Source organism: Agelaius tricolor, unplaced genomic scaffold, assembly GCF_023055355.1.
Source record: "Agelaius tricolor isolate 1412-34295 unplaced genomic scaffold, bAgeTri1.0.p SCAF_20, whole genome shotgun sequence".
NCBI classification, from domain to species: Eukaryota; Metazoa; Chordata; class Aves; order Passeriformes; family Icteridae; genus Agelaius; species Agelaius tricolor.
Genome location: NW_027269280.1, coordinates 1951675 through 1964970, shown reverse-complemented (window position 1 = coordinate 1964970; position 13296 = coordinate 1951675). Strand labels below are relative to the sequence as shown.

At 51.5% G+C, this 13296-nt stretch overlaps 1 protein-coding gene across 9 annotated transcripts in view; it reads right to left on the bottom strand.

Annotated features, from left to right (window-relative positions):
* NCOR2 (nuclear receptor corepressor 2) overlaps positions 1 to 13296 on the bottom strand; it is a 227685-nt gene that overhangs the window by 109533 nt on the left and 104856 nt on the right. For all 9 annotated transcript variants that reach the window (XM_071444960.1, XM_071444967.1, XM_071444966.1 and 6 more), the window contains exons 5-6: positions 6006 to 6185; positions 763 to 876 (exon numbers count right to left, since the gene is read on the bottom strand). In XM_071444960.1, coding sequence (XP_071301061.1) covers positions 763 to 876; positions 6006 to 6185 — 294 coding nt within the window. The remainder of the gene's footprint in view (positions 1 to 762; positions 877 to 6005; positions 6186 to 13296) is intronic.

Genomic DNA, 13296 nt, shown 5'->3' with positions numbered 1-13296 from the left:
GCAGGCCTCGCAATTCAAAATAATTAGCGACTGGTAGTTTTCCTTTTATGCAAAATCATCCTTTTTATCCAACACCTAAATGAAAATGAATATGCTTGATTATCTACCAAAGGGCCCAATTTCTGAGCATCGCTCCGATGCACACAGCAAAATTCATCCCTCCTCGGGCTGCTACTACAGGCAAGGGCTGATAAATGAGCGGTCAAGGCAGAGATCCAGAGCCAGGGATGCCAGCCTGACCTTTGCTAATGCTATTTACAGCATCAAATATCCACAAATCCAGCCATGGCTGCATCCACATCCTTGCTGCTCCAGCCTGGGGGGCTTAGGGACAGCCAGGAGAGCTCACAGCTGGCCTGTCAGTATTAGAGCAGCACAGATGTCACCCTCCATCCATGCAGCCCACCCACCACGTCAAAGCCCACCCCTTGAGGCAGCTTTCAAGCTGGTTCACTCCCAAAGGAGAGGATGAAGCAAACTGTTTAACAGAGAGGAGTCTGAAGCATCTCTAAGGCTGATGACAGGAAACCCCCCCAGGCAGGTTCTTCAGCAGACATTAGTGCTCATCTGCACCATCCTGACACCATCCTGACAGGGCTCCATCCATCCCACTCCCACACCATCCTAACAGGGCTCCATCCATCCACCCCAAAGGTAACATCCAGGAAAACCCCCTACCTGATCCTCACCAACCTCCCCCATCCCTGGCCACGGTGACATGGCACAATCTCACGTTCGTCCCTCCACCACCTCCAGACTCACCCTGTTCTCGTCGTAGATGATCTGCACCAAGCTGCGATGTTTGGACTCAATAGGAGGGGGAGAGATGGGTTTTTCAGGCTCTGGTGGTTTGGCTGCTTCTTCCTCCAACTGTTGCTGTGGAAGGAGAGGGGGGAGGAGGAGGGTGAGTCACAGCAAGGAACGCAGCCGTCCCTGTCCACACGAGACTCTCTGTGGTGCCCTGAGCGAGGCAGAAAGCGCCATGGCAGGAGAGTTCCAGCCAGCCAGGGGCTGGGGAGGCAGGGGAGAGGGAGGAGAGCTCAGAGCAGCCCCGGCCACGCAGGCGCAGCGCTGCCTGCCCCAGGCACCGGCCCTGTGCTCGTGGCTCGGCGTGCTTGGGGTATGGAGGATGAGGACCTGCCTCAAAGGAGCCTCCTGGAACGGGCCCGAGGCTAGAAATAACGATTTTAACTGGGAACACTTAAATGAAACCACAGCTCCAGCCCGGCTCCTTGCTGCTACCTGCCTCTGGAGCTGCTGCTGCGTGCAGGGAGAGGTGGAGGAGCCAGGGCTGAGGTGATGAGCAAGGCTGCTCTCCACCCTCAGCTTCACCTTCCAATGGAGTGGTCAGAGGACATGCCTTGGGATGACTGTGCTCCATTAAATGACTCGTGCACCAGCCACCCCTGCGCTTTGCGATATCACCTGGTCAGCAGCTAAACCTGACATTCCACCTGCAACCCGTGAGGTGGGAGGAGACATCCCAGCCCTTCCCATAAGTTTGAGGAACTGCTCAGCTGAAAGAGGAAATCCCAGATTGCTCCAGGCTCCTCCTGGGGCCAGCCTGTGAGGAGGGAGAGCTGCGGAGGGAGAGCGCAGCCGTGCGCGGCAGCTGCGGGGCAGCACAGGCACGGGAGAGGGAGCGCCTGTCAAAAACACTGAGGGTGTTTTCCCTGCTAGGCTCTCAATCTCCAAATCTTTGCTGTTGTTTCTTCCCTGCAGCTAAAGCATCCCCTGCTGAAGCATGAGGAAAATCGAGCGAGTCTCATACTAGGAAGAAAATGCAGCTGGGACTTGGCTTGCACCAGAGCCCAGCAGTGATTTCCCAGAGACGCTGGTGGCTGTGGCCTGGGAAGCAGGTGAGCATCTCTTCCTCCCCATCACCTCTGCTCCTGCTGATGACACCTTTAGCACACCAGGGCAGGAGGATACACTTGGGATGAACCCAAGAAAGCACTTAAGCACCCAGACAGGTCGAATGGATTGGCTGAGAAAACTCACACTCCTAAAATTGTGTTTCAGTGGATGAAGCTCCCCATGCTGTGGACACCACCTCCCCACAGGTAGACACCTCTCCCCATAGAGGGAGAAGCAGCAGTATAGGGAACACCAAGATACAGCCAAAAAGGCTGCTGCTGCCAGCCAGAGTGGGGAGCAGGCTCTGGCAGTGCAGGACAGCCTGTGTCCCAAAAATTGGCATCACCAATGGCTTTAGAGTTACTCCAGTCACCAGTGAGAGCAGCCAGGAACTGCCCAGCTTGAACCATCTGCAGCCTGGAGGGGGATGAACCCTTCCCAGCACTGCAGGGATCTGTCCCTTCCTGCCTGCAAGCAGCCACACCACGGTGGCACTCTGAAGGCTCCAAGCACAGGAACAGCCCTCTGCTGCTCCCAACCATGGCCACACCTCAGGCAGCACAGGGGACACACCAAACCACAGCACAGGGGACAAGAGCTCCCCGAGGAGCCACTGCTGAAACCATGGGCTGCAAAGCTGTATTTGGCACAGAAGCAGCACTTCCAGGACCTGCCAGCTCTTCCCTGGTATCCTCCTAAGGCACCCTATCACACATGCTACTTCCCATGTGATAAACTCCAAAAACTCCAAAGAACAAGCCAGCAAAAAGGATCAGATACATCTACTTCTCTTGGGGAAAATATTTGTGTTAAAAAAAAAAAAAAAAGTCAAAGCATCCAAAACTTGGCTACATCGTTCTGGAAACCCACAAAAATTCTGCCAAGTGGTCGGGTGTGCAGCAAGGGATTTCAGAGGAGAGGGTTTGACGGCCTATCAGGAAACGAAAGTTTGCCACTAAGTGGAGGCTCATTAAAAACAGCTCATTAGAAGAAAAAATACAAATCTAATTATAGCTGAAATACAGTAGAGAATTCAACCCTACTTGCTGTGGTGTAGCACTGCATGGATGTTAAAGGGCCAGATGCTGGGGTGAGGATGTGAGGAGGGGCTGGAGGCAGCACACCTGACTGCAGCCTCCACAGCTCCTCCTGGGAGCCGTGGGAAATGGCAAAGCAAAATAGGTCAGGGTTCCCAGACAGGGACAAAATGGATTTCTTAAAGGTCTGCCACAAAAGCCAGGCTGGGACTGTGACCTTTACAGGGAGAGAGCGGGATGGGAGATGAGTCCTGACAGCTGCACACTGCCTCCCTCACCCAGCAGTGGCTGCCCAAGACCTCCCTCCTCTCCCCAAAGGGAGAGGGATGCAAGGTGCCACCATTAGCCACAGCACCCACAGGGCAACCCATTCCCAAGTGGAAGAGGTGACCCCTCCAGGAGAGACCCTTTGGCTGGACCATGTGCTCCAGAGGGACACTGCAGGCTGCAGCACTGGTGGGAGGGTGGGTGATACTTCAGGAAGGCCCCATCCCTGCAGGTACCAGCTCCATGCTGCAGACACCTGCCTGGTGAAGGTTGGTGTCTGCCCTCACTCGGGTGCTGGGATGCTTCACCTGCCCGGGCAGAGCAGAGCATTCCAGCCACAGGGCAGCTCTGAAAACCACCTTCAAAGAGAGCACGGAGGAAACTCAGCCCGATGGAAGGGGAAAGCCTGGAGCTCTTCCAGCCAGCAGCTCCACCTCCATCACCAGGTGGGAGTGTTGTACTCCCGGAGAGCCCTTGGCTGAGCTCAGCGCCCAGGGAGGCTCAGGCGCCGCTGCAGAGAGCAGCCCAGCAGTTTATTTCTCCTTCAGATCCCGGTGCTGCTGCCAGGAATAAATGCATAAGGATTATCCTTCCCGTCAGGAAGAGGGGGAGAGAGGACTCGGAGAGATTTGAGCGCATATGGCGCATGAATGAGCGGGGGAAGGCTGACGGAGGTGGCCTCCTGCCAGGGGTGTGCAGGGTTTGGGGAAGGTTTCTCAGCTTTGCTTCTTGCAAAGTCCAGGCAGAGCCTTCCCTGCCATTTTTGGAACAACCAGAAAGAGAGAGATGGTGGATTGTGGTTGGTTGGGATTTTTATTATTTTTTTTTTTCCTTGCACAGCCTTTCCATACAAGTGTGTTTAATTACCCTGAGAAGGCCTCCCAAAGACAGAGGGGAAAGGCATTAGGATATTCTGGCTGCATGTGATTTCTCCCCTGCTCCACTGACGCTCCTGCAGGAGCAGTTTCTGTTCCAGGCTCGCTGCTTTCCCTCACTCGTGCTCCTGCACTGACAGCTCAGATGCACAGATGCACAAAACGTTCCTGGAGCATCTCAGACAGGACCCCCTGCTCCAAAATCCCTTCTTCCCAGATGTGCTAGCTCTGCTGGAGGACTGGGATGGGGAAGGAGGCCATAGTGGGGGGGGGTCAGTTTTGCTACCATATAACTCTGCCACCATGTGCCAAAAATTAAAAAAAAAAAAAATAGAATAAAAGGAAGGGAGGGGACACTTTTACTGCCAACAGCCACTTTCACCTTCTTCCCCATTTAACAGAGCATTTTTTGTGGGCAGGAAGAATCATAAAATTTGTTCCTAGGGAAGAAATAAAGCAACTGAGCTGCCAACAATAAAAACCCCATTTCCTCACAGAAAGACAGTTTGATTTTAAGGGCGAGGAGCATATGCTGCTCCTGTCAGCACCAGCAGCAGCTCCTCAGCATCCCTGAGAAGTCAGGCAGTGGATCATCAGAGCTGTCACTCCTCCCAGTTGCCATGACAGGGACCTGCCCTGCCCTGCCCACTGGGACAGCCTTTTTCCAGAGCAGGAAATTACTGTGGTGGGCATCACTTTCCTCAAATGTGAGTACAACACATGGACCAGCAGCCAGGTGTCCTCTCCAGGTGGGAGAGACAAAGGGCTGCCTTCACCCCAAAACCAGCAAGAGGAACCTCTGTGGTTTCCATGGCTCCAGATGTTCCTCTGGGCCCCATGGAGCTGGCACACAGGGCTCTGCCTCACACACTTAGCACAGCTGCTTCTGCTCAGACACCTCTGCAGCAACACATGCCAAAAAAGGGTCCATTAATTAATTAAACCGTACTGTTTGAAAACAAAATGAAAATATTCCTGCTTTGTCTTGCAGGACAGAAAGGAACTGTGTTTGGGATGGGAAAATACAGATCTGATGGGGAAGAGCAAGTGCATGTTCATTCTAAGGAGCTTCAACAAACAGCCCAAGTAGAGGTTCTGCTCCATTCCCAAATTCCAATGCAGCTACAACCCCTTGGGAAAGGTCATTTCTCTTGGGCAGTTTGGGACTAGCAGCCATCAGGGAGTTCAGAAACTCATCCCAAGCAAAGAAAATAAAACAGCCAGAAAAAGAAGAGGCGGTGATTTGCTTTAAAAAGTGAAAGCCTTTAAGTCTGTGTTTTTTTTCGCAGATGTCCCTGAAGGTTTTGTCATATTAATCTCTTAATGGGTTTATGGTAATTATGTACAGGCCAACACTGAGTGGGCCATCCTTTTTCTGGGGAGGGCTCCTGTGCAGGCTAGGAAGATCAGATTCAAATCCCTGCTCAAGCACAGCCCTGACTGAAGCTGGATCAGCTGCTGCTCAAGGCTGCAGAGCTGGCAAGCCCCAGAGGAAGGGGACTGGATGCACTGGAAGGGCCATTTGGTCATTAGAGCAATGTTTAAACAGCCCAGTACTGAATACTGGCAGCAACAGCAGCACTGGGGAGACACAATTGCTGGAAAGGAGAAATAAAGGACTCTGTGCTGCACTGGGCTGTCCAGATGACTCGGACAAGCCAGGTTGTGCTTCCAGCTCTGCTCTTCACCACTTGCACATTCACTGCCAAGGCACTGAGGACACATTTTTCTCTCTTTTAGGTTCTCTGACATGCAAAGAGCTACGAGCTGGGTTTCCAAAGCATTGTGTGACCAGCAGCCCCAGACTGCAGGCACAGCAGCCACCAGCCGTGTCACAGCAGGGACACAGACGATCCTGTGCGCTGGCACTGCCACTTCCCCTCCTGTGGCCACGCAGGGCCAAGGACAGGGCCTGTGGCAGCATGCAGAAGCGAGGACACATGTTCCCCTCCAGACCACAGCCTCCTACCTGCTTCTTCTTCAGCTTGGAGATCTGCTGCTCCACCATGGTGATCTCGCGGTCCACGCGGTCCATGTTCTGGATCAGCTCCTCCTTGGAGAGCCGGGCTGGCAGCAGCTCCAGCTCGGCCTCGCCGTGGGCAGGGCTCACGGGGGACACGGGCTCCAGCTTGCCAGGCAGGCCACGCTCCTGGCAAGGGTAAAACAACCAGATCAGCTCTCTCCCAGGAGACTCTGGATCCTTCTCTCATCCTCCCACAGCTCCCTGGCCCATTCCCAGCCTCCTGAGATGCACAGAACCCTCTAAAAAACCTGCTAGACGAGGGAGTACCAGCTGTCAGATCACATCACCACAGGGCTCCACCACCTCCAGCAGTTCCAAAGAGAACCAGGTTATTCTCCCAGGGACACGACAGCAGCTCTTCCTCCTGACAAAGCCTCAGAGGCTCACACTAACCTTGAGTGCTGCTCACGTTCTTACAGGATCAATAAACCATCCATATTCAGGAGCTCCCAGCATCACTGTCCCTTCAGAGGGCTCAAGGCTACACCTTCTCTCAAGGCAAAAATGAGACACCACAATCACATCCTCCTTGTGGCACAGAGACAAGAGCAGCATGAACCATGCTGAAGGAGAAGTGGCTATGAGGGCAGCCCTTGGGAGGAAAGAAGGCTCCTAGCTCCTTAGCTCCTTCATGGCTATCTTTCTCCATCTCTTCCCAAACCCTGGGGATACTGTGAGTGTTGCATGTTGAATACATCCATCCAAATATGGAGAAAAAGGGGAGAGGTGAGTCAAGATAAAAACAGACCAAACTGACATTTTTCAAATTCCAGGTGAAGAGGCTCTCAGCTCAACAAGACCCTTCAAGTCAGAGAGACTGGAGAGATCAGCAAAACCTCCATGGCCATGACAGGGAGCAGCAATAATGACCCAGGGCTGAGGGAAAAGACACTGAAACATCCAGCTTTGCCCCTAGCTGTGCAACAGCTTTGCTGAGCCCAAGTGGCTGGTATGGCACAGCATCCAGAGCCACAGTGCCTCAGCTATGGCAGAGCATGCACAGCCACAGTGCCTCAGGTATGGCAGAGCATGCACAGCCACAGTGCCTCAGGTATGGCAGAGCATGCACAGCCACAGTGCCTCAGGTATGGCAGAGCATGCACAGCCACAGTGCCTCAGGGATGGCAGAGCATCCAGAGCCACAGTGCCTCTCCTGCCTCACCCTTCCCTCTGCAGCTCCCAGCAAAGCAGCACAGTTCTGCTATCCAAGCTGCCTGGAGGAGCCTGCCCACCACAGGTGAGCACACCTGGGATGAGACAGGTGTTTAACAGCCACTGGCCACACAGATGGGATCACAGCACACCACCAGCCTACCCTGACCCAGGACACTCCTCTTTGGCAGCCACCCAGAGCCTTAATTAAAAGTTTATCTATTCATTTGCTTAGTGAGTGGATGGATTTCTTTTCCTGGAGGGGGAGAAGAGGAGCAGTGGCTCCACTGGTAACCCTAAACCAGTGCCAGGCTGGGCAGGCAGCACAGGGCAGCTGCTGGGAGGGGAGGGAGGGATGGGGGAGGCAAACAGGGCAAGGAGCTCACACAACTCTGCCACCTTCATCACTGCAGCCCTTAGAAAGCCAACATTGCTCTGTGCTCTCACTGTCCTGCCTCAGCCCATCCACCCCAGGAGCACAAAGGCACCACAAAGGCTAAGCTGGTTGGATCTAGCATCCATTCAGAAGAGAAGCTAGAAGGACATGAGAGCTTTCTGGAGAATCCTGAAGAGAAGATCCCATCTTGTTTTACTTTCCCAGCATTAGACATCAAAAATGGTCAGTCTGCTGACATGGGAAGGCTTTGTCTTCTCCACAACTGGGTTTTTTTTGTGGTTTTGGTTTTTTGTCAAGTCAAGAGGAGCAGGACAACCACAAGAAGCAAAAGATAAATTAGCTGTTCATGAAATCTTGTTCAGATTAAGGCACAGGAAGGGGAAGTGGCAGTGGGTAGGTTTTTCTAAAGGAAAGGAAGCTACCTGCCAAAAATGCAGGAGAGAAAGGCTCCTCACTGTGCACATGAAACAAATGATACTTTCTCTTGTCTGCCAACCTGCAGGACAGGGTATCTGTAAACTCCTACTTGGAACAAAACACCTTGGGAACCTGGGTCCTGATACATTTTTATCTTTTTACCTTGCAGAATCTGAATCAAAAGAGCAGCAAAGCTGAGTAAGAGAATAGCTGCAAGTCACAGCACAAACATTATCATCATCATCATCATCTGGTATTAGGAGATGATTACAGCAATAGAGAGAGGCAATGTCCTTGGTCCTCACATACTGGGCACTGTCATGTCACAAGCACCTCTCGAAATCAACAAAATGACAAGCAGCAAAAAGAATGAAAAACCAAAACTAAAGGCAAAAAACAAAAAAATCTCGTCTGTGCAGTGCTGACATCCAAAAAGCAAAGCTCATGGATTTATGCAAGGCATAAAGAAGCCCTTATAAATCACAAAAGTAGCTTGAAAAGAGGTGTGCAAAGACCAGAGTCTGCTCAGAGCACGGGGAAGACCCCAATGGTCAGAGATTTTCAACCAGTGCTCTGCTTCCTACAGCTCTCAAGAAACCCTCAAAATATATTCCCTTGCTCTAGACAGTGTCATACCCTGAGCAAGTGCAGTGTGAAATGTGAAATTCTCCTTATTAACGTGAAGTCACAGACTTCCCAACCAGCAAGAGCCAGGAGAGGTGGAATAAATCTGCTGGAGGGAAGAAAACAATTACTGCATTACTCAAGTTGATATTTTCTCAGTAATTATACTGTTTCCATGTGATTTGTTTTTACACATGGCTAACAGCTACTGCAGCTCCTGTTTATCCCTGGCCTTGTTTTGTGATTTATATGATAACAAGGGTGGGTGTGAGGGGGGCAGAGGTTGCACAAACCTCCCTGCAGCAAGAGGAGGTGCTGGCACTGAAGAAAACAATTATCACTGAGGAGGTTGTCAAAGAGCAAGGCCAGACTTTGGGGTGGGTTTCTTCTACATGCTTAGGAATAAAAATTCCCAACACAGCTAACGGAGCAAGCCTGCTATTCACTATTAAGCGGTGACTTTAAAAACATGCAAGAAAGAGAGGAAGGAAAAGGATAAGCCAACTGCCTACTGAGGCCTTGAAGAGCAAGAAGTCTCCAGGTAAATGTGATGTCCTTGCCTTCAGACACACCAACATCTGGCCCACAGGAAAAAAATTACACCCCAAGTGTGGTCCCAGGATACACTGGGACCTGCCCCAGCCCATGTCCACCTGCTTATTTTGCATTACTGACCCAGCTTGAGATACTCACAGAGAAGTCATGTGAGGTGGAGGGATTTAAAAACACATTTGTGCCCCACTTGAGCTCAGCACCTACAGCTGGATGCAGCCCAGCCTTCCTGCAGGGTCATTTTCTCAGCTGCTTCCCACCCTCAGGAGACAGCACATGGGTAGCTCTGCTCCATCTGCACCTAAATCTCACTGCAAAGTGCATTTTGACCTTGCTGATCCCTTGGCTGCATCAGCTGCCTCTTCAGAACCCCCCAGTGGAGCTTCCAAAGCTCCAGAGCCCAGCAGTGTGTCCCAGGAGAACAGAGCTGCCTGCCTGGATGAGCCTCAGGATCTCAGCACACGGTGTTTGCCCTACATATCATCCTCACCGAGCCCAGGTCTCTCTCTGCCTCCCTAATCCAGATCATTAGTGATGTTCCCCCAAGCCCAGGACAGAGATTTAGGGATGCCAACATCATCTCTTCCACAGCCTGTTCACTTTCTAATTATCAGCCAGCAGCAGCATTTCCTGCTGCAGCACCAGGAGGGATTAAGAGGTGTTATCTCCAACTCCTGCCCACTCACACATCTCCTGTCCTCACGGGCTGGAGGAGATTGCCAAAGCAGGGAGGACAGGCTGGGGCCACTCCATTTGTGCTCAAATCAATCCCCCCCAAAAAAAACCTCACATGAACCTGGGGATCTCCCTGTGGGGATGGCTCCACCACCTGAGGCTCCCATGGCAGCACTGAGCAGAGAACATTCCAGCACTGCCCCAGCCAACACCCCTCCCAAAGCCCCATCCCTGTGGGGCTGCAGAGCCAGCAGCTCATCCTCCCTGTCCAGGAGCCCAGGCATGAGCAGCATCACACTCTGAGCCCCCAGGGCTTCCCACACTCCCTGGGATGAGAACCAAGCAGGAAAGCAACGCCCCAGTCAGGTTTTTAGGTAAAAAACACACATATAAAACTCCTAAGTGAGCCAAATACAGACTAAAGGAATTTGGTTTTTTAATTGGAAAAGTGTCCAACATATTCTGACATATCTTAAGTCCCAGCATGACAGCACTGACAGAGGGAAAAAGTTATGGAGCTGAAAATTAATGTCTCCTTTCCCTGGGGAGGTGCACGAGCACAAAAAGTCAGGGAGTCTGAGCAGTGAAAAGTACATCGAGTTACTGCAATTCTTTTGTTCCTGGCCATCTGCTGTGCTAACGGCTCTTTCTGCAGCCTGGCCCTCCAAAGGAGTTGAATTCTTAAATTCTGCTGGGCTGCCAGAATGGGATGGAGACCTGAGTGTGCTCTGGGGAGCACCTGGGTGTTCCCCTGCAAGGCCAAGCCCAAGGGATGCCAGGTGTGGGACCAGGGCATCATCATCCTCCTTCCTCCATCCCCCCTCTCCATGGCACGGGCAAAACAGAGATCTCTCTCACTCACTATGTGCTCTCATGGGAATTCATGGAGCTGGAGACCAAGGAGCTGTCTGAAGACAAAGCCAGGTTGTTGTTTCTTTTTAAATTTAATTTATTTTTTAAAATAGATCTGACTTTACGAGCAGGCCCACGAAATTCCTTTCCTCCGTAACCCAGCTGAATTCCACGCAGACAGAGCAGAAAACATCCCAACAATTTCTAAAGCTTGCACGAAAGTAGGTCAAAAAACTTCCCCCAATGTTTCAACAGCTTGAAGCAATTTAATTGCAAAACCAGGACCAAATGCTGACCCCTCCCTCCCTGCCTCCCCTCCCCGGCAGATTTACGAGGGTGGTAAAACCTTGCCAGCCAGAGCCTCAGCAAATGCAGTAACCAAAGCCTCGTATCTGGTTTTACAAAACTTGCTCATGCTCTCAAGAGCTGCTCCGTGGTGCTCAGTGAGCAGCTGCTGCCTCTGGATCCCACACTGCAGAATTCCACAGCAGCACCACCAAACCAACACCCTCAGGGGCAGCCTGAAATAACGGGGCAAATTCGGAAATCCTGACTCAGGCAAACTCCCAGCGCCGCCGAAGGCATTACCCGACAAATGGATGCTGTGCCTCTCATTCCCTTCCTGCGCCCCCCCATTAGTGGATAATAATTGCACTGAATGCCAGCGCTCCCCACTGACTTACAGGAGTGATGAATTCTCACCTACCCATCTACTCATTACCACGAGGAGCTAATTGCTCCACCTCTCATTAAGGATTCCCCAACACGGCCTATTCTGCATCCCTGATTTTCAGCTGACTTTGAGTTTGTTCAAAGAGTAACTGTCTGGACTGAAATTTTCCATGCTGAATATCGGCTTTAGGCACTTCTACTCTTCTTTCTTTTTTTTTTTTTTCCTAAACAGGGAATCTCAGCCAAAACAACTCTGTCACTTCCAAGAACAAGTTTACAAGAAAATATGTCTTTCTGCAACATTCAGAAAAGATTCTGGGAACTTTTTCTTTGAGCATCTTCAGTACAGTTGATACATCTGGTAAGACTCTCTGCCAGCGATTTGCCTTTTGTTAGCACTGAATAAGTGTCCAAGTCAAAGGAAAAAAATTAATAAAAATCTCATCTTGGTGCTTGCCTTAGGGGAATGACTTGGAACTGAGCAGGCAAGCAGAGTGAGGTCCTGGTTCTGGGAAGCTGCAGGAAAGGTATTGCACTTTCACAAAGGGAAGGAAAAGGCTGGGATGGAAGAGATGCTGGCACGTGTGGAGCATTCCAGGCCAACAGCAAGTGCCCCAGAAGAGCAGTGAATAAATGCATGGTTTGGGCAGGTACAGAGAGCCTGAGCCACCCAGCAGATGAGAGGATGGAGCAGTGCAGCCAGTGACCCCCTCAGCTCAAGGCAGAGCCTGTCCCAGGCTCCATCAGAGACAGGGGCAGCTACAGCAAACACAGGGCCCTGCTGCTCCCAGCCGACAAGGGGAGGACAAGTTAAACCCAGACCCTTCCACTCCTCCATCTGCAGCTTTAATGCTCTTTCTGTAATTTGTTCAGCCAGCAGCCACCCGTGCTGACACTGCACACATGAGCTCACGTTTAAAAGCTCCTAAAAAGGACCAAACTGTGATTGCATGACGTGCCAAGGCAGGGGAGGAAATTTTTAATTGCCCAATTTGGCACTCAGCCAGGCAGTGGGGTCACCCCCGGCTGCAGAACAGCATTTTAAAGGTAATGGGGAGCTCATGGCTCCTCCTTGCTGGGGCTCAAACCTCCCCTGCACTCCCTGGGGTCAGCCCATTTTGGGCAGCTTTCACAGCAATCTCTGAATCACCACCAGAGCCTCTTTCTGCATTTCTATTTGTGCCTGCTGCTCAGGGAGTTTCTTTAGGGAGGCAGGCACAATCCCCAAACCTCCTCTGGCAGCCCAGGAAGGACCTTGTCACCCACCCCAACAAACCTCAGGGGAATGAACACTCACTCCATGCCTTTAAAAGCTTTAGTCTCCCTTTTTTTTTTTTCTTTTTTTTTTGTTTTTCAATACCACTCATCCTCTTTCAATTACCACATGCAGTAAAGCAAGTTCTGAGTCTTCCCAGCACTTCAACCACGCAGAGATGAAACATCAAGGTCCATGTTAATCCCAGCAAGCAAGTTCCCTATGAGAGAAGGTGCTGGAATAGTCCCTGCCAAATCCCAGCTGCTCCTCAAGCAGGTAGAAAGTCCTCCAGGCCTAGGTGCCATGTGAAGAGCAAGCTCAAGTGTTGTAAAAATGGCTCCTGCAGAATAAAATTCCCTTTTTATACCCATGCAATACTCCAGTGAACAGCACAAATGCCACTGCACTGCTGGGACAGTGACATCCACACCCATCAGTCCTGTACAAGTGGGAGCTGGGCACTACATCCCATCAAAAAATACAATTTCACACCAGCTGGAAAAGCTACATCAGCCAAAACAGCAGGCAGGCAACCACAAACCTCCTCCTGTGCTGTCAGGAGCTCCAGAACACAGACAGGGCAGCAAACCTCCTCCTGCTCTGCTCCCAGGAGCTCCACAGCATGGACAGGACAGCAAACC